This window comes from Erpetoichthys calabaricus, chromosome 11 (genome assembly GCF_900747795.2).
Source record: "Erpetoichthys calabaricus chromosome 11, fErpCal1.3, whole genome shotgun sequence".
NCBI classification, from domain to species: domain Eukaryota; kingdom Metazoa; phylum Chordata; class Cladistia; order Polypteriformes; family Polypteridae; genus Erpetoichthys; species Erpetoichthys calabaricus.
In genome coordinates, this window is record NC_041404.2 from 74,359,975 (window position 1) to 74,382,343 (window position 22,369).

The following is a 22,369-nucleotide window of genomic DNA, read 5'->3' on the forward strand; positions in this document are numbered from 1 at the left end:
GTTCCAAAATGCAAAATATTATTGTTATTATTAGAACATAACCATATAATAAAAAAATTTTATAAACTAAACCATATAATAAAATAAACTTTCTTAAAGAAAGTCCCTTGATGATAACAAATCTGAATAAAGTGCGTCTCTTAGCCGAGGTGTTAGCGCCATCTCGTGCTTTATCTTTATCCATTCGAGTGATATGCTTTAAATTGCACCGAATGATTACTGCCGGCTCGGACTCCCAAAATGTAATCTGTTTAAACCTCTAAGACTACTTGCTCTTCATTTTAGTCTGGAACAGACCCCACGTCTTTCAGTTAAAAAAGAAAGCCTTAACTACTACACTCATAAACTCACACTTGTCAAGCTACCAGACAGATTTCTGCGCGACCTTGCATCCACTTTTTGGCAAACATATTCTCAGCCCGGTACAAAGTTCTCAGGGCTTGCTTACATTTTTTTAATTAATAAGTAGACCGCCTGTCCTTTAAAAGAAATATTTGGATTGGTCGACTAGCCTACCACCGAACCTTTCGATTGGATTAGTAAAATGCCATTGGTGCCGCTGTGCCCGCCTTCGTCCTCAGTTACCTTCTTTTCATTGGTTATATGCTTACGCCGATCATCATTATACAATCCCGGAAGTTGTATTATTGTAGTACTGTACTGTCAAATGTACTTATTTATTTATTTATTTGAGTATAGTAGGAATTTTACCCAGGTGTCGTTTTGTAAGATTTATATTTTAGAAATTAAATGTCTTTTTTTTTCTTTTAATATCAGTTGATCATGAAACAACCCATGTAACCAGATAGCTTGAGAGGGATCACAGTGTTGTTAGGCCCGGTTTCAGCTCCTGAAGAAATCCGATTAAAACCACTTGACTCGGTTAGGAAAGGAGACGTAATCAACTTATCCTCAGGATTCTTTATCGGTCGCCGCTGAAGCAGTTGCTGTTGTTGCAGCTGCGTGACGCAGTGCTATACGAAGGGTTCGTTCGCGTACGCTTAAATTTACAAGGTAAGCGGCATTAAACGAAATCAGTATCTACACCCGGCATTAGTATGTGGCCAGTTCGGCGAGTCGACACCCGAGCATTGAAAGTGTTTTCTTTATCGTTCTAGCGAATATCATTCTGCTAACATCGGCGTATGTCATTAGCAACAAATTTCTATTTTGTTCAGTAAACTGTATGGTCAATGTGCGGTTTAAATCTTTCATATTGTAAACTTTCATGTCAAATTCACTTTTTCATAGAATGCTAGGTTTGTGAAGTGATCGATGACTCCGGTCACGATGACGTGTTTCAGCTCGGTTTTGGCTGTCTATATTGACATGTACTTATGGTATTATTATATTGTTTAAAAGAAAATAGCTTGAAGTGGCAACGCATGAAATCGAATTGATATAACATAACAAGTGCACCCTGTTGTACGCATCACCATTCTCTTTATTAATACAGTATCTTCGTAAACCCAGTTAAACAATTGTAAGGATAAGTACAGTTGTCACAATGTAAACTCGGAAAGATGTGCATCGGTGACCGTTCCCGGTGTCTTAAGTTTGAAATTGTCCTAGACCTAGTGGTCGCCAGAGGTTGTTGCTTCTTTACTATAGGGATTACTGGACTGTCGCATATTTATCAAAAATTCTGCTGGATTGACTTTGAGATATTGAAGACCTTGTTTAGATCTCACATTGTCCCAGTCTTTTAGCTCAAGAACTGTATAGCATGTCCTGACAAAGAAGGTAATTGTTTGCTCTTCTCTGCATATCTTCTAGACCTGCTGTTTCTTCTTTCTATAGTGTGGTAACCAGAACTGCACTCAACTCTCCAAATTTGGTCTTGAATTATGCATTATAGAGTTTGCAGTGCATGGTGGTGTTTTTTGCAGGAAGATTTTAGAATTGTAATGCTGTGCTAATTTTCTGTAAACCTTCATGCAGACCATTTCTGTTAAATGTGCAGAATTAATGTGGGTTTGTGGTTTTGCAGTGATATCTGCTGAATATCACCAGCCAACATGAAGCTTCTAAACAGCTTATAACCCAATGGCTAGTTTGTAAATGCTGATGGGTACATATTCAGGCACTGTTTCTGCTTGTAAGATATGACTGTTAAACACTTTCACTGACAGAAGTGTTCGCTAAATGTGTTCCCACTTTTGTGTATGTTGAGAAATGCTCAGCTTCATCTGAGGCGTTGTCAGAGGGTGAATTCCAGTGAGTTTCCTGAGCAAAGGGTTATTCGCATCCTTTACTGAACTTGCATCCCAGTCATATGGCAAGCTGCTTTTGGGATTTGACCACTATATCATTTTGGTTTCCAGGTCGGAAGTTTTGTTGCTATCTTACAGAAACATAGTAAGTCACTTTTTCTCTTTGTAGGAAACTTGGTAAAAATAACCAAATCTAGTGACTAAATTCAAAATACTTTTAACATGTTGGGTGATTTGATTTTACGATGTGATGCAGAGACTTGTATGAAAAGGCCCTCAAGAAGTTAGTTTGAAAAGTAAAAAATAGCTTGGCAGAGACCAGTTAAGGTCAGAATCATTGCATCAAGAGATAAAAAAGCTGCCAAGAAAATGTAGAAAGAACAGATGGAACTCTAGATATAAGGGTCAAAATGATAGGAGTAGAAGGAGTGAATTGATTAGTGAACATTTACAAAAACATACATGGGAAAAGACAGTATGAACAGATGGCTTTTGGGAAAACATCATAATACATTTGGGAATAGAAGCAAATTCTGAAGGCCATTACAACATTAGCATGAAATCTCATGTCTCAGAAGTTCAATTGAAGGTAACAAATAATAGAATAGAGAAGAAGATGAAGTATACATCATCAGGGACTAGTCTGGATTTAGTAATGGATCCTGGAACAAGAAATGCAATAGCAATGTTGAGAATCATCAGTGAGCATACCGTTGTGAACGGGCAAGGTGTCTTTGTCTGTTTTGATGGTTACGAAAAGTCTTTAAATTGAGTAAATTGGATCAGACTGATGAATATCTTAAAAGTGTATTGGAAGAGCTGAAAAAGATCGAAGTGCAGAGACAGACAGCAAGGGTGAAACTTGGTGAGGAAGCCACACAGACCCTTGTATCACTAGAAGTGGAGTTAGGCAAAGTTTTATATTTTTCAGTGTTTTAGGCAAGAAACAACTGAGAGAGAAATAGAAGAGAAAATTGTTGGGTACAGAAATAAACATTGGTAGAGAAATTATAACAAAATATTTGGATTTTCAGATGACTGAGTGGTCTAGCAAACACAATAAATAAGCCACAAACTATTTTGGACTCTTGTCAGTACCACAGCAGAGAATTTTAGATTATGATTGTTATGAAGATTTGGAAGATATGATGGAGATTGCAAAAAAAGAATTAATGAGTGAGTTAGTTTAAATATCTTGAAGCTTGATAACAGATGATGGTTATTGTGAGAAAGAAGTTAAATTGAGACTGTAAATGACCAAACATGCATTCAACAGAAGAAAAGTTCTCCTAACTAGTAATTTGAGTAGTGAACTGAAAAAGAACTAGTGTAATGTTTTACTTTATGCAGCAGAGAACTGAATGTTAAAGAAAGCTTATTTTAAACATTTGGAAGCCTGCAAGATGTGGTATTGGAGAAAATGGAGAGAATAAGTTGGATAGAAAGAGACGGTACTGAGAAAAGTTAGAAAGGAAAGGACATTGAGTCGAACAAGGCAAATAAGATAGAGGAGATGGCATGTACTTGGGTGTGACAGGCCATGAAAAGATATCATCGAAGAGAGATTAGAGGAAAGTAGTTGCAAGAAAGGCAGAGAATGGTGCTAAAGGGCAATAGTAAAGAGAATGAAACATACTAGAGTGTGAAAATGAAGGTATAAGATAGGAAACCTTGGCGCTAGCATTCCATGACAAGGACCTGCCTACAACCAGAAAACTAATGAATGAATGGTATTAAAAAGCATAAGTAGTACTACATTTGCTGTGTTGAAACTGTATGGAGTGAAAAAGTAGTTATGTTAATTATTTTAATGAGCTTTTGCAACACAGTGCCTTATATTAGTCATATCGAAAAGATCATAAGGTGGAGCACAGTCCAGACATGCATGACTGCTTCCCCTGATCATGCTTTTTGTGTCTGGAAAAACATACATTTTGTAATTTTTCAGAGAACCATCTGTAAATCAGAGACATTACAGTAATTTGGGTTGTCACCTTCACAGATTCTAATTTAAGAAGACGGGTTTGAGGTTCCTTTGGACTGTGATGGCATGCTTTATCGAAAACCTTCTGATCTGTCAAACAATGAGAGATTGTATGACTGTATGTGATGAACTTACATTGCTTCTTATAGATAGATGGATAGATTTACTTTATTTATCCTCAAGGGGAAGTTAGAACTTTACAGATGCTTGAGAGAGATAAATAATTTAAACAAACAACAACTCCCTATACACAAATAAGAACTTCTGGCTTGGATACTGAAGAACTGCTGCAATCAATAACAGGGCTATTGATGGCAGTAAGATGGTCAGATCTGAGTATTTTTATATATTTTATTTTGACATCTGATGAAAGCTATACAGCTGAAACATTGTGTCTTTTACCTTCTTTGCTTTTCAGCATGAAAAGTAACCTTTAACCTTTTTCCTTTGCAGATGCATCCTGGTGTAGCCCCACACTATTTCTAGTAAATACAGGATATGTATACTGTATTTTTTTGATTGGTTGTTTGTGTCTCCTATTCTGCCAAGCTTCATGAAAATTCCCAACCAACTGTGTCTACTGAAATTGTATTATTATTATTATTTTTTTTTTTTTTAAAGACATGTTACATTATATAGGAATCTTTTGCACTTATTTAACAAAATCATTGTGTACCTAAGCACATATCCTGATCTTGTTTGAGGCTTGTGATTTAGATATCTAGTGGGGAACATGTTGATTTTTAAAAATGTCAAAATCACTTTTTTTATTCTGTGGATTCAGTTTTTCTGAAATGTTGCAGGTCTATAGCATACTATGTGTTCTAATTTTTGCTTTAATGTTTGTGGCTTTACGTGAAAGTACAAAGAGAAAGCCTGCCATGTAGCACATAATTGCAGTAATGTGAAGAAAAGTTGGTTTCCTTGGTTACAAATTTTGGGACAGTGATGCCTGGCATACTGGTACCTTGCCATATGCAACAAGCCTGAAATAATTTCATGTGCTTGTGCTAGAATTGCAGAATTGTCATGTTGAACATTATTGGACACATTTTTCATTTCAATAGCAAGCATAATTTATTGACAAATTTAGTAAATTTTTCTCTTTTTTTTTTTTTTTTTTTTAAGCAACTCTCTGCTGTATAGAGTCTGATAATTTATCTGTCTATCTTTGCGAAAGTTAAGTTGTGTCAAGTGTGTCTAAAACCGGCCCTTTGCATTCATTTAAAGTCTTGAGAATCCATTACAGGTACTATTGTTATTGAAATTAATTAGTGAATTTAACTGAATTTTTTGCTTAATTAGGTGAATAAAAACAACATTAATGAAATGACATGAAGCCTTGTTAATGTACAGAGTCTCATCCAACAGTTAGTGGCTCTTGCAGTTTATTTATTTATTATTTATTTATTTATTTACTTACTAACTAGCCATGCTACCTGTCAAAGATGGGTAATACAATAGTTTTAAAATATTTGCTTTCTCCTGTGCTATTTCTTGCTCTAGGTGTATCTTTAGTGCTTTCTTCAGTATCCTCATGTGTCTAAACCTCTCTTGACTGTTCAAGCCCGTTCCCCTAAAGACTCATTCTCACACACTCTTTATTTTTGAGGTGCCTCCCTCGCCTCCTGTTCGCTTTTATATTTTCAGTCTTTGAAGGCGACTCTCAGTGTGCCTTCTATGACTTTTCTCCTCATGGTGTGTCTTACATCTGCACTTCATCTTTCAATCGTGTCACTAAAGCCAAACCAAGCAATCTGATTGTTCATAAGGACTGGATACACACAGAGACCTTAGCGTTTTATTATGTAGTAGATTTATTTATTTTTAGTTTTCATTCTTCCCTGATACCAGTACTTTGCATATGCAAATTATGGTTAGCTCAATAAGAGACACATTCAGTCATTTTTATATTTCACTCCATCCATCCATTTTCGGCTTGGTTTTTCTGATAGGCTGTCAATCACCACAAAATGAACAAGGTACACTAGGTCTGTCCCCAGCCACAGAGTACAGATGGCTTCTCTCAGAGTTTCTCGCATTCTGTATCAGCTAACACCAGCAAGCAGAATGAGGCCAATTTGCAGGTGTCTCTTCATTATAAGCGAGATCCCTGAAGTAGGCATTGCTTGTGCTTTGATCAAAACCAATGTAAATGACAAATGATTATATTATTTCCCCACTTAGGAAGTACAGAGTAAGTTACTGTACAACAATAATTATTTCTATTTTGCTACTTTTTTATAACTCATGTTGATTTTTTTCTCTCCACCCCCTCACTATAAAACTATTTTACTTTACATGGGACACTTGCTCCTTTCCTATGCAGATTGCATATCTAAGTTACATTGAACACTGTCAATAAGTACTTGCATTTTATTAGCTATACACAGTCTCCTCCCCAGGATCTTTGAAAGGCTAGAATATAATTCATTTTCCTAACCCATTTTATTCTAGCAATCACCAGTGGAGGTGTGGAATCACTCCTAAAAGTGACGCCATCAAAAAATGGAAATGCTTTTATCTTTCAGTGTATGTATGATCTAATCGACATGGATAGATTGTGTCATGTGATGAGTCAATAACCTCCTGTATTTGGTGAGGGTTGTGACATAGTTGTTCTCACTCCACCCTGATTGATCTTTATATTAAAGTACATTACTGACTGTCACTGAACCTCTGAATGTGTTTCTGTTTTGTCACAGGTGTTCTGGGATGGTGACATGGACAGGAAACATCCAGAGAATGAGGAAGCACTGCAGTCTAAGTCCTTATCTTGGTGCAGCCCTTGTCTTATAGGTCAATTTTTAACTTTCTTCAGAATTGCCAATCTTTTCTGTGTTTCTTTACTAGTCTGATGTTTTAAATGTATTTAAGAGGCATGGTAATATTTGCTGGGTAATCATGAGAGTTTGAATGTCAGCAGAGTTCCCTTTCTTGATTTATCACGTGGCCATTTGTACAACAAGTAGCGTTTATTGAATGTCTTGGACTGTGTAGAGTGCAAACAGACATTGCAATGCTTTTAAATGTCATGGTTTTATTCATGGATTGTGCAAACAAAAAAGTCCTCTGTAAAGTCAAATTCCAAAAACATAAAGTACACTGCCTTGACTATACTCTCATTGATCCACTTCCCCTACAATGTCCTGCTGGGAATTTCACTTCATCATTGTCTTTTATTTTTCTGTAAGGATAATCCTCTTCCTGATGGATCACTACTGTATTTCTCTGCCTCGATGACACCTTAATTTATCATTTTATTTGTCTTTTGGATGGCTGTTTTAAAATATTAAAATTTTTAACCTTTTATCTGAATATCCAACAACATACAAGCATAACAACTAACTGGCAAAATAAAGGACTTGACTGAGAAAATGAAGTCATCCTAATTTACTCTTTTGTACATCTTCAACCAAAATCTGGTATTAGATAATGGGCATGTGAGTGAACAAGTAACACATTTTCAACTTATTTAATTTATCTCATGAATAAAATTATCCAGTACTTGCTGGTACTGTGAAAAAGTCAGTATCCCTTGGTTTAATAACCCTTTTAAAGGGATTAATAGAATCATCTGGTTAACACAGCCAGGATTAATTGCATAAAGCCCTGTTTAATTAAAACTCCACTTATTTAGTTAGATTGCCAACAAATGTTTAAACAAGCGCATAATGCCACAATCCAAGGAAACTCCAGAAGAGGCCAAGAAAAAAATGTTTGTTTATCAGTCTGGAAAGAGGGCTTCAAAGTCTATTTCTAAGGCTGTAGAACACCACCGAACTACAGTGAGGGCCAAAATCGGCAAATGGATAAAACTTGGAACAGTAATGAATTTTTCTTAGAGTGGCTGCTGTGTCAAACTTAATCTGAGGGCTCTGCATTAAATCATCCTGGAACTCACAAAGGATACTAAAAAAGATATGCAATGAACTTCAGGCTTCTGTTGCCTCAGCAAAGGTAGTTGCCCATCAGTGCTGCTCTGTATCATACCCCATTCTGCCCTTATGAGTACTGACACTTCTGGTATGCATGCAGGTGCATATCTGAATTTAGCTCCACAAAAAAAACATAATTTAAAAAACAAAATAACAATCAGACCTCCAAGGGGACTAATCCCAACTCTCCTGTGACTCTCTACCCGTGACACTGCCCCCTCAGGCCTCCAAGGGGGGCAAACTTAAGGAAATTGTTTAAATTGTCAACAGCCAAAACCACAGGGTGTACTAACAGTTCTGTTTTTCCACTTCAACCACTATTGTTCATAAGTCCACAATCAGAAAGAAACTAGGGAATAATAGACTTAATTAGAGAGTAGAAGGCCAGAAACCCCTACTAACTAAAAATAATATAAATACTGGTTTTGTATTAGTCAGAAGTGCTTAGACAATCCCCAAATCCTTTGGGAGAAATTCTGTGGATCGATGAAACAGAAATAGAATTTTCTGTTTATATGGGCATCATTATGTCTGGTATAAGGGCTCTCCACTGTAAGATCATTATAGTTACAGTCATTATGGATGACAATGTGATGTTTTATGGTTGTTTTTTGCTGCCTCAGGATCTGGACTACCTGCTATAATTGATTAATTACAAATTCTTTATTTTATTAGAAGCAGAATTATAGTGTGGTCATGCATGAACACAATTTCCACAATTGAATAGCTGATAAAGTTAAATTTAAATTTTTTGTCAAAGTCCAACAATCAGTTTATTAAACTATAAGAGGAAATTACTATTTAACACAGTTTCAGTTGCTGTAGAACAACTTTTTTCATTAGAAACTAAATAATTTAATAAAGACCTGAAAACATTTAAAGGCTTTTGGCTAGAAACTATCCCTGTCAGCACTCTTTGGCCTCATGGGAGAATACAAACAAGTGACAACTTTCCTTCCAGTACTTTCAGATGGAGAACATGTTGGCTGGTGTTTACAAATACAGGGAGAGTCAAAATTATGTAAACTTTTGAATGGCGGAAACAATTTATACACAAAACATGCTTCATATGTGCAAGATCATTTATAGAAATGTCTCAACCTGTTTGCCATCATGTTCAACACACAAAAATCAGCGAGCAACAGTACCATTTAAAGCCTGGACACAAATTTCACGGGGAATAGATAATACCATAGTCCATATTCTATCCTTCAGGTCATTGATATCACAAACTTTCCTGCTATACACGCGCTTGCTCCTTCACCATACTCCATAACCAGAAATCACAGGGTGTCAAAATAGGGGAGTGGTAATGGTCCACCATGACCTATCCATCAACCTGGAAAGGTGTAGTCGAGATAAAAATAATACATTTGTGCTAGCATAATTTTGACTCGCCCTGTACTTTTGCGCCAGCTTGCAGAGTTTTAAAAATTTAATTTTGTGTTCCTTTTCACCAGGCCAAAGGATTCTGGCAAGAGTAGAATAACAGTAGATAGGAATAAAGCTCAGAAACTAATGCCAAGTCTTGGCATAGAGGGAGTTAAATAATGTTCTGCTCAAAGAAGCTTATTCCAACGTTTCCATTGTCTTGTTTACTGGTGCATTCTCACCTTGGTATTCTGTTACTGTGCGCACACTCTTGGATCATTGGGGTTGTTCATTCAGAAAAGTATAATAAAAATCTTATTCATAATTAAAGCCTTATTTACTAAGGCCCAATTAAGTAGAACTAATTTTTTAAAAATTCATTATGTAATAAATGTATAGGACTCTGTCACCACTATATAATCATAGTTATCATGACTAGTTATTATTGAATTCACAGTGGACAATCTGGTCTTGACAGCTTCATCTTTGCCCTTACTGACATGTCTTGTCTTGATTCTGGGATCAACAATACAAGAAAATATTGTGTTTGTGGGTCATCGTAATCTTCATTCTGGCAGTCCAAGAGCATCATTTTCTTTAGAGATCTTAGAAAGACTGTGTTGTGTTTCTTAATTTGCTAAGACTCTGCTGTTGAATAGGTAGACGGCAGGCTTCACAAACGAAAGACTACTGTATTGTTCTCTGGAAAGTGCATCAATCCAATTTCGCAAGAATGTTCTAGAATATACACACAGCCCTATCAAATCAAAAAGAATCTCACTGTCTAAATATTTTTCATGTTTACTGTACGTATGCTCACATACACATTAGGCAGTGAATGTTGAACGTAAGATATCGTGACGGCATAAGCATCATGGTATACCCAGTTTTTAGCTTTAGAATAAATATCACAGTGAACTCCCCTATCACTAAATACAACTTTTGGCCAAAGGAGTGGAGAACAGTCATTGAAAACAATGGTGTTCTTTATGATTATCCCATTATCTGTAATGATACATACTTGCTGCTTCTCCAATAAGTCATATACTGCAAAAGCATCTCTCAATTCTTGAGCAGATGAGTCCCGGTTATCAGCCTAGGGGGCAGTATGCTGCTTGGAAAAAAATCTGCTTTTCCACATAAACTCCTCAACATTACAATGAATTCTTAGACACTAATATCATTCCATAGTTCTACTTGACTATGAACTAGTTGTGTTTGCATATTTTACAACTTTTTTCAGATCCATTAACATTTCTGTCCAACATTTGGAATTAAATGAAGGCAATTCAGTTTGATAAAAATCATTATTCACCAGTTCACTAACACACACTCTATTAATTGGTTACACTGTCCGTTTGTTGTTTAGAGCTGCTAAGAAAACTAAAACTAAGAAACTAAGCAAACTAAGAAAGTTTGCTCTTTTTGACACAGAGAGAGGAGAGAGTTTGGGAGCATGCATTGATACAGTGCATCGCTGCACCCACAACACAATGAAGCACCTCAGGATCCCAAATTAGGACCCAACCATGTAATGGGTGACACCTTAGCACCATACTAGTTTGAATGGAATGGAACAGTGTTAGGGTTGTTGTGTTTTGTTTTGTTTTTTTTACAGTGGCTGAAGTGCCTGGATGCAGGTTGACATCCTACCCAGGACAGAACAATTGCAGGTTAAAGGACATGCTCAAGGTCCCAACGGAGTGGAATCACTTCACCTTCCAATTGACTGCACAGATCCCTAGCCTCAAACCCACCACTCCACCTATCTTTGACATAGCGGGAGTGTTATTTGGAGTGCAGTAATCTTTACCTTTTGTGATTAGTATATCGCAGCAGCTGTAATTGTACTTACGATTAATATAAGATTACTAGTACGGCCGTAATCCAGTGTCAAACACTTGCAATAACAGATAAAAGCAAGAGGGGGATAAATAATTTTTCTGTCACTGTAAGCAACTATTCATGCCCTTTCATGCTTAAGGTCATATGTAAAATACTAAAAAAAATACCAATTTGCTCAATTTGTTACTATTACCATCAGGATGGTGAAGACTGCTAAATTTCATGGAAGTTATCATTGGCTAATGGCAACTATAGACAAAACCACAAATACCATAACTTTCCACTGACGATGTTAGAATTGAATAAATACATAGCTCTGTTTTTTTGGCTAAAAAATATGTATCTATATGCATCTGGTCAAATGAGTCATCCTTAACCTTGTTTTCAACAATCTAATGAGTACATGTGTAGCACAAGCCAAATAACTCTTCAGGCTCGAATGCTTCCAGCAGTGAAAGTTCTGTGAGCTTTGTTATTGCCATATTTACAATTTACTAAGAGATTTTTTTCTTGCTTGTCTTCTACAGACTGTAGAATAATGCCAGCAACAATAAATTAACACAACCCTGTGCAATATCAAACAACCACACATCAGGTACACTCATGCAGTCAGTGAGGAACAGCTTATTCTCTGAACATTTAGAAGTTGGTGATCACAGGTGGAGGTATTTTGTGTTTCTAAGACTTGGTGATATGGATTTTTTGTCTGGCATGGTTTAGGTATACTAATCCCCTAACTCAACGCAAATTCTGATTAAATATAAAGAGATTTGGAATCTGCAAATTTATTATGGTAAAGTATTTATAATATTGTGGCAGTGGAATCTTCCAGGATGACAGAAGATACATTTTACCAGGAACTAATGATCAATGAATGGTTTGACTATACATTTTGGCCATATAATTCAGAAGATTTAAACCCAGTTGGCTGTGTATGAGAGATTTTGGAGCAACACCCTAAACGGTAATTTCACCATCATCTTCAAAACACCAAATGATTGGGTTTCTGTTGGAAATATCTTGTTGTATCCCTCCAAAGTAGTTCCATCATTTTTGGAACACACTAAACCTGTTGTGGTGTCCTGATATCCTATCAAGACAATTTATGTACAGTTGTGCTTGACAGTTTATGAACCCTGTAGAATTTTCTATATTTCTGCATAAATATGACCTAAAACATCATCAGATTTTCACTCAAGTCCTAAAAGTAGATAAAGAGAAACCAGTTAAACAAATGAGACAAAAATATTATACTTGGTCATTTATTTATTAAGGAAAATGATCGAATATTACATATTTGTGAGTGGCAAAAGTATGTGAACCTTTGCTTTCAGTATCTGATGTGACCCCCCTTTGCAGCAATAACTGCAACTAAACGTTTCCGGTAACTGTTGATCAGTCCTGCACATCGGCTTGGAGGAATTTTAGCCCATTCCTCCATACAGAACAGCTTCAACTCTGGGATGTTGGTGGGTTTCCTCACATTAACTGCTCACTTCAGGTCCTTCCACAACATTTCGATTGGATTAAGGTCAGGACTTTGACTTGGCCATTCCAAAACATTAACTTTATTCATATTTAACCATTCTTTGGTAGAACGACTTGTGTGCTTAGGGTCATTGTCTTGCTGCATGACCCACCTTCTCTTGAGATTCAGTTCATGGACAGATGTCCTGACATTTTCCTTTAGAATTCTCTGATATAATTCAGAATTCATTGTTCCATCAATGAAGGCAAGCCGTCCTGGCCCAGATGCAGCAAAACAGGCCCAAACCATGATACTACCACCACCATGTTTCACAGATGGGATAAGGTTCTTATGCTGGAATGCAGTGTTTTCCTTTCTCCAAACATAACGCTTTTCATTTAAACCAAAAAGTTCTATTTTATTCTCATCCGTCCACAAAACATTCTTCCAATAGCCTTCTGGTTTGTCCACGTGATCTTTAGCAAACTGCAGAAGAGCAGCAATGTTTTTTTTGGAGAGCAGTGGCTTTCTCCTTGCAACCCTGCCATGCACACCATTGTTGTTCAGTGTTCTCCTGATGGTGGACTCATGAACATGAACATTAGCCAATGTGAGATAGGCCTTCAGTTGCTTAGAAGTTACCCTAGGGTCCTTTGTGACCTCGCCGACTATTACACGCCTTGCTCTTGGAGTGATCTTTGTTGGTCGACCACTCATGGGGAGGGTAACAATGGTCTTGAACTTCCTCCATTTGTACACAATCTGTCTGACTGTGGATTGGTGGAGTCCAAACTCTTTAGAGATGGTTTTGTAACCTTTTCCAGCCTGATGAGCATCAACAACTCTTTTTCTGAGGTTCTCAGAAATCTCCTTTGTTCGTGCCATGATACACTTCCACAAACGTGTTGTGAAGAGCACACTTTGATAGATCCCTGTTCTTTAAATAACACAGGGTGCCCACTCACACCTGATTGTCATCCCATTGATTGAAAACACCTGACTCTAATTTCACCTTCAAACTAACTGCTAATCCTAGAGGTTCACATACTTTTGCCACTCACAAATATGTAATATTTGATCATTTTCCTCAATAAGTAAATGACCAAGTACAGTATAATATTTTTGTTTCATTTGTTTAACTGGTTTCTCTTTATCTACTTTTAGGGCTTGATTGAAAATCTGATGATGTTTTAGGTTATATTTATGCAGAAATATAAAAAATTCTACAGGGTTCACAAACTTTCAAGTACAACTGTAGGTGTCTTCTTTATTTTAGTCCGTTATCTTTTGGAGTTCTGTGGTTTTATGAATTATAGTAAAGTTTTTCTTTATAGTACACAGTCTGTGTTGTAACACCACCACCTCTTGGTATATTCTTGGATCTAAACCTAAACAACACAAAACCACTTTGTATAACACACTGTTTTTTATTAGGTATATAAGTGGGGGTTCACAAACACAAGCAGTAAACATACTATATAATGACTATGATTTTATACTAGTGCAGAGATGGCTTAATATTAATGGGGTTTGTATTATTTAATACTGTGTAGTTATATAGGTTTCTCCGGCTAATAACTTAAATAGACATGTGCTAAAGCAGGGGTGGGCAATGTCGGCCCTGGAGGGATGCAGTGGCTACAGGTTTTTGTTCCAACCCAGTTTCTTAATGAGAAGTCAATTATTGTTGATTGTCAAATATTGTTGACATTTTGATGCCTCATTTTAGTTGTCTCGCTTGTTAAGGTTTCCCACCTGTAATTTCTTATGTCAGTCTTAAACAGCTGCATTCACTGTTTTAATGGCTGTTTGATATCAATAATATGCAAATGAGCAAGGAGCCAGAGGTTCTCTATCTAACTTGTCTCCATTTACTCCTGTGTTTGATTCAACAAAACACTTAACAGAAAAATGTGATGGACTGAAAAGCATTCGTTTGAGGCTTCAAATCATTTGGGTGATATCTTTGGAAATGAAAAAATCTATGATATATGAACCTAACATTGCAGACTAACAAGCCATAAAATTAAATAAGGTCTAAGACTGGCAAGAATTGGTTTCTAATTAAGCAATTGGGTAGGAACAAAAACCTACAGCCACTGCAGCCCTCCAAGACCGACATTGCCCACCCCATGCTGAAGTGATAAGTATTAGTAATCAGTTACTAGCATCAAGTTATAAGAGATCAATTAGCCATGACATAAATAAGTTCTTTGCTTTTGCAATTGGATGCATATCTTTAACATTCAAACTTTGGTTTAATCAGTCCATTAAGTGAATCCACAACGTCAAGAAATCATTTTTTTTTTTTTTTTTTAATTGTAGACCATGCAGAGCCAGCACCTATTAGTACAAATGTTACACTCGATGTTGGAGATTCAGAACTTGATTTAGATGGACCATCTCTCATTGAAAGGGATTCTTTTGACAATGAGCTGCTTGAAAAACAAACTGAAGTAGTTATTGCAGAAAGAGCTGACAACATCGATGATGATGAGAAAGAAGACAAATGTGGCGGTTTACATGCAGAGTCCCTGGATCAGGAAGGTGAGCAGATGCAAAATGCACTCAATGAAGTGGATAGCTATAAATCAACATTTTCTTTGGCTAGTAAAGTGCAGCCAAAGGAAGACGAGTGCATCCAAAAGGATAAATGTGAACTAGGAAAACTGGATATAGAAGATGAAGGTAGCAGTGAAGATCGTGACTTATCTGACTCTGTTTCCACTGATAACACTTTGGAGGACTCGAGCGAGTTTGGGCGTCCAGCCCCTGTACTAGCTGGATCAACTGGAAACCATATAGAAGGTCCAGGAGGTAGAATGTCAGGCCCTTCCTCTCCTCTTTTGGAGCAAAGTGGGGGCTCCTCAGCACTTTCCCACCGTGATGAAGATGTAACCGCAGAAAGTTGGAGACTACACCGGAAACACGTGTTTGTGCTCAGTGAGGCTGGCAAACCCATCTACTCTCGCTATGGCAATGAGGAGGCACTGTCTTCCACCATGGGAGTCATGATGGCTCTCGTGTCCTTTGTCCAAAGTGGTGAAAATGTGATTCGATCCATCTACTCTGGTATGTATGGGTTACATTTGTTTAGCCAGTTAATTATATAATGCAAAAAATGAAAACCATTTATTCAATAAAAAGGTCATTACTAATTTAGCAAAATATTTGCATTGTCATGTAGAAAGAGGAAAGAAATAGATCAGATTAAAACACAGTATGTTCTGAAATTAATGATAAATAATTGGTCTCCTGTTACTAATTTAAGCATTTTACTGGTTTAATGTTTTCTGCATCATACAAAGTAGTTTATAGGGATTGTCAGATAGGCTTAGAATAAATGTTATTTTTTCATTTGAGTTTCTTAATTTAACTATTGAATGGGGTCAGTCTAGCCTGTAACGCAAATGGAGGATACTACTAGACTGTATTCTGTCCTGGTACATTCCTTTTTGGTCTCTGATTTAGGATGGCTTCTTAAAATGTACTATTTAGTAGCACATTGTTTTTTACTTTCTGTCTCATTTACATGAATTTTAGCCCCACTATACAACCGTTAAAGAATTTGTTAACATTCGTCTTGACGCAGGTATGGGAGACTCTGTCCTTAATGCACCTGACAGTTATGTTAGATAACCTTTAGAAAATGGAAGACATATCTGTGTGACCCATAGCTCTAGGTATTACCCACAATTTCAGGACAGTGATAGTCATGATCTAAGGATGGACCAGGGCAAATGAGAAGACAAGCGAGACTTGTTAGTCAAAATAATGGCAGAGTTTATAATTTTTTCAGACCTGTTGCTATTATATCTTTAACTTGGCTGTTATAAGTTGCATTGAGTAAGTACAGTTAGTGAAATATTTTTTGTGTGCATCATTTCAGGCTGCAAAGCCACAAAATGTGAATATTTTGAAGGGGGGGGGGGTGATTATTTTCTATACCCACTGTATATTAAGTTTTACAATGTATTATTGTTCTACTTGAGAATAAGCAGAATATATATTACAATCTGGGTAAAAGTCCCAGCTGTCCATCACAACAATTATATACTAAATGAGCAAATGTAAATCTAAAATTTAGATGAATTAATAAAAACAAAGTAAAATAGAAATCTTTTAATTACATTTTATAAATTAATCTAAATATGTTAAAGTTGAACAAACGGCACAAAAAGAAACACATATATATGCATGCAGCATATAAAGGCAAGAAACAGACTAAACTGCTGGGACTTCTTCACACTGTTTTTTTTGTAGAAATTAGTCCACTGTGAGGAGGAATAAAAATGAGTGTTGCTGCTGTTCTAAAGTAGAGTCCAAAGGTTCCTGCTGATACCATACATTCCTAAAAGGAGTCAACATGTTTTGGAGTAATCAACTTCTTGTTCAGTGCTATGAGTAGAAACTCTAAAATGTCTGTACCACAAAGGAAGACCACATATCAAAATATATACAAAATACATTAAAGAAGAAATAGCTTGAAAGAATTCTAGTACACCAAAAAATACAAAATTAATATGTTCACAATCATTATATACTGTAACTTCTGTAATGTTCTTTATATTCCATTCTTTCAAAATCCCTCCGTTCAACATCATAATCACTGTAAAAAATACATGCATACAATGAGTATTACCACAATTGGGTACTATAGTAATTAACCTAAAACAATCCTGTAACTACTAAAAGTTAACATAATAAATACCAATTACTAATGCATCAATAAATACCATTTTTGTATCATTTTTTTATTTTTTAATTAATTTTCCTTTCATTTGATTGAATACTTTTAAATTATTCAGTACCTTTCAGACTGAACAGATGCATCCTGTCCTGCACTAAATGTATACACTCTCTGACCACTTTCTTATATACCCCTTTCTCAATTTCTCAGAACATGGACTCAACAATGATACAATAGAGCATCACAGTGTTCTAGGCCCTATAATCCAAAGGCTGTTGCAAGCAAGCTGACAATTGAAATTTACTTTAAATAGCTTGTGCCATCTCATCCTTCAGATGCTTAATTGGATTGAGATCCGGTATCTCATGAGAGTATCTGTTTTAAAAACTTTCCTAGCCTTGAGGCATGGAACAGTATCCTGCTGAAAAAGCCCATTTCACAGGGCAGATGTTCATTTTCTGTGGCATTGAAACGTTCTTCCACTTGTATCAAAGTACCCAAAGTATGCCTCTAAAACACACTCCCCACATACAGTCATGGCCGAAATTATCGGCACCCCTGGAATTTTCCCAGAAAATGCACCATTTCTCCCAGAAAATTATTGCAATTACAAATGTTTTGGTATACACATGTTTATTTCCTTTATGTGCATTGGAACAACACAAAAAAACAGAGGAAAAAAAGCCAAATCTGACATCATGTCACACAGAACTCCAGAAATGGGCCGGACAAAATTATTGGCACCCTTTCAAAATTGTGGGTAAATCGTTTTATTTCAAGCATATGATGCTCGTTTGAACTCACCTGTGGCAAGAAACAGGTGCTGGCAATATAGCAATCAAACCTGAAATCTGAAGACTACCAAAAGATATTGGGGCGCAATGTAGGGCCCAGTGTCAGAAAGCTGGGTCTGCGTCAGAGGTCATGGGTGTTGCAGCAGGACAATGACCCCAAACATACCTCTAAAAGCACTCAGAAATGGTTGAAGACAAAGCGCTGGAGAGTTCTGAAGTGGCCGGCAATGAGTCCGGATCTAAATCCGATTGAACACTTATGGAGAGATCTCAGAATTGCTGCTGGGAGAAGGCACCCTTCAAATCTGAGAAACCTCGAGCAGTTTGCAAAAGAAGAGTGGTCGGAAATTCCAGTTGAGAGGTGTAACAAGCTTGTTGATGGTTATAGGAAGCACTTGATTTCAGTTATTTTTTTCCAAAGGGCTTGCAACCAAATATTAAGTAGAGGGTGCCAATAATTTTGTCCAGCCCGGTTTTTGAGTTTTGTATGAAATGATGTTGGCTTTTTTTCTCTGTTTTTTTGTGTTGTTCCAATGCACATAAAGGAAATAAACATGTGTATACCAAAACATTTATAATTGCAACAATTTTCTGGGAGAAATGGCGCATTTTCAAGGAAAATTCCAGGGGTGCCGATAATTTCGACCATGACTGTAGGTACCTTTATTACCACTAGAATAAATAGTGAATAACTAGCAGAGAGGGTCTTTGTATTTGTGGCACTGTTGTTATATGGTGTTCCCATAATCAAAGGAAATTGGCATCAATAGCATTTTTGTTTTGTTTACATTCCTTGCAAACATAATGTCATGTTTTTCACAGCCACATTGTCGCCTACCTTGCTTCACCCTGGGAGAAGATACAAGAAGGTGTACAGTCTGATTTGCCTCTTTCAGCAATGCTGTGTTTAACGGTGTGTCAATGATTATAGGTTGTCTCTTACATTCTCAAGTAATGCCAGTCTGCCTATTTCACCGATGGTGTGTTTCCAATCACAGCACCACCATTTACCCCAATTTTCTTGGTTTCAGTTTTAAGACATTATTGATAGTCGTTTGTGAAAATCCAAGAGAGGTTGCTGTTACTGATACACTCATACTCCCATGTAACACATCCAAAACAGTGCTTTCTTGCAAAGTACCGATTGCTTTAGCCTTCCCAATTTTATTTAATTTGGCACATACATGATGCATTGGTTCCTGTCTACCTCCTCTAAATAGCATTGTCCTCACATAAGCTTTCACTGGTTAATCAATCAATGGAAAGTGCATATATTCATGATAATATGGCCACTCCCAGTATACATTCTTGTCAGAACTGTTGTATGGTTTTATTTTTGTGCTTTATTCTCAGATACTAATATTCTTTTTTCTGTTTTCTTTATTTTGACTTGTGTCTTTTCACCCAGAGGACCACAAGGTAGTGTTTGTTCAACAGGGCCCTCTGGTTTTGGTGTCGGTGTCTCGGGGTCGTCAGTCTGAGCAACAGTTGCGAAAGGAGTTGCAGTACGTGTACTATCAGATCATCAGCATGCTGACACAAGGAAGTGTAGCTCGCATCTTTGAGCGCAAGAAGAACTATGACCTAAGGAGACTGCTGGCTGGCTCTGAGAAGATATTAGATGGCCTCCTAAACTTTGTGGATTCCGATCCCAGCTTTCTTCTGTCTGCTGTGCATTGTTTGCCGTTGTCTTCATCATTACGGGATTCACTTAGTTTGATACTTCAGAAAGCCATCACCCCTAATTTAGTGTTCTCCATCCTTATTGCAAAGAACCAGCTTCTGACTATTGTTCAGGAGAAAGCAGTTATTGAAGATGCAAGGCTGGAACCAGCTGATTTGCACCTTCTCCTCAATTTGATCAGAGCCTCTTCAGCTTTTCAAGCTGGTGAAATCTGGACTCCAATCTGTCTACCACTGTTTAATCCAGATGGTTATTTTTATGCTTACATCTCTTACTTGGACCCTCCTGAATGTACTGTATGTCTACTTCTGCTCTCCACGGATAAAGAAGCTTTCTACTCTGTGGCAGAGTGCAAACGGCGTATAGAGGAGAGCATGAGGACTCAAAATTCTCTTCAGTCTATTGCAGCCATACAGTCTTACAGTGTGGTGCAGGTTGGCGTCTCTGACTTGCGGCACTTCATGTATAAGCCTTTTGATGTTCCAGACAACTGCAAGCAGCTGACTCAGTTTACAAGGTGAGTCTAAATAGCATTGAACCTTTTATTTAATTTTTAAATTCGCTTTTCACAGGGAATTGGATTAGAGCACATTTTCATGTATTCATTGCTTACCCATTACCATTGTGTTAGCAGAATTTTGTACCTTATTTCTCATTCTGCTCTACAGACATACGATTGCTTATTGCCTTCATTTTTGCATTCCCTATTTTAATGCAGAATTGTGTGGTGCTAGAAACCACCTACTGTAGTAATTGGGCATAAGGAAACAACTGTTGATATTGTTACTTGTCCATTTCAGGGTAGACATTCATAACAAGTCCAGTTGATTCTGGGGTTTGTCAGGGGTGTATTCTTGCTCCTACTCTGTTCAATGTTTGTATGGACTGGGTGTTGGGCAAGGTCGTGGGGTCCAGCGGCTGTGGGGCATCTGTTGGTGAAGAAAAATTCACGGATCTTGAGTTTGCTGATGATGCTGTGATCTTCACGGAGTCAATGGGTGCTCTAAACGGGGCACTCGAGAGACTGAGGAGGAGTCTGAATGTCATGGATAAAAACCAAGATTCAGGCCTTTAATGACCTCTTGGGCACAACCATCAGCAGTGTGTCTGTTTGCGGAGAGAGTGAGAGAGTGTTGACCTTGTTGAGAGGTTTACTTACCTTGGCAGTGACATTCATGTCTCTGCTGACTCTTCCTATGAAGTCAGTAGATGGATTGAGAGAGCATGGGGGGTCATGAGGTCGCTGGAAAGGGGTATGTGGCACTCCCGATATCTATGCAAAAGGACGAAGGTCCAAGTCTTTAGAGTCCTGGTGCTTCCTGTCTTGCTATATAGTTGCGAGATATGGACGCTATCCAGTGACCTGAGACGAAGACTGGACTCCTTTGGTGCTGTGTCTCTCCGGAAAATCCTTGGGTACCGTTGGTTTGACTTTGTGTCGAATGAGTGGTTGCTCATAGAGTCCTGAATGAGGCACATTGTGCATCCCTGCATTGTGAGGGAGCGTCAGTTACAGCATTACGGCCATGTGGCACGTTTCCCCGAGGGTGATCCAGCTCGTAAGATCCTCATTGTTGGGGACTCAAGTGGCTGGACCAGGCCATGGGGTCGCCCACGTAACACCTGGCTGCGGCAGATAGAGGGTCATTTCCGGAGGGTGGGACTGGACCGCGTCTCTGCCTGGGGGGTTGCAAACTGGGATCCCAAGTTGTTTCGTCGTGTAGTGGGTGCGGCAACACACTGTACCAGTGCATACTCCCCAACTTGACTTGACTTGGCTTGACTTGGTCTGTTACTTCCCTCTTGGGCATGTAATCATAAATTTGCTGTTGTCCCATTCTGCACAGTGTATGCAGAAACAGGTAATTTACAGAATTAATTGTTTCCTTGTTTTAAGGTATCAGTTTAGTTCCATGTTAAAAACCTTTATAATATTTATCTTTTAAGTTCTGACTATCAAATCTGGTATTTAGCCGACTATCCCTTAAGACAACCAATCCAGTTTTTATGCAAGTGCCCTTGATGTGTAGAGGAAGGTGGTTACGTTTGATTTTAGAGTTGAAATGTATTAATGTTGTTAAAATTTAAAACTGCTTGCTTTCTCCGTTATTTCTGGATTAACTTAGGTAGTGGTAGGATCATCATTATACAGTGACTAGACATAGCCATGATGTCCTATGTGCCTCCTACTGAAATCGATTAGTGCGGAAATTTCTGTTTTATTTGTTTGTATTACATGCCCATCAAAATAAGAAAATTCATTATGGGGAATAGCCCACTATACCCATTGTTACGTGTATTTTCTTGTTTATATAATATTTTTTTAAATATCGCTATGTTCTAAATACCTTGTTCTGTGTATCTACATTACTGTCCTTAAAG

The 22,369-nt window shown here is 37.4% G+C and overlaps 1 protein-coding gene across 1 annotated transcript in view; it reads left to right on the forward strand.

Annotated features, from left to right (window-relative positions):
* The first annotated feature begins 626 nt into the window (after positions 1 to 626).
* LOC114660586 (vacuolar fusion protein MON1 homolog B-like) overlaps positions 627 to 22,369 on the forward strand; it is a 32,831-nt gene continuing 11,088 nt past the window's right edge. The window contains exons 1-4 of the mRNA XM_028813361.2: positions 627 to 1,014; positions 6,903 to 6,996; positions 15,145 to 15,891; positions 19,712 to 20,504. Coding sequence (XP_028669194.1) covers positions 6,921 to 6,996; positions 15,145 to 15,891; positions 19,712 to 20,504 — 1,616 coding nt within the window. The 5' untranslated portion in view covers positions 627 to 1,014; positions 6,903 to 6,920. The remainder of the gene's footprint in view (positions 1,015 to 6,902; positions 6,997 to 15,144; positions 15,892 to 19,711; positions 20,505 to 22,369) is intronic.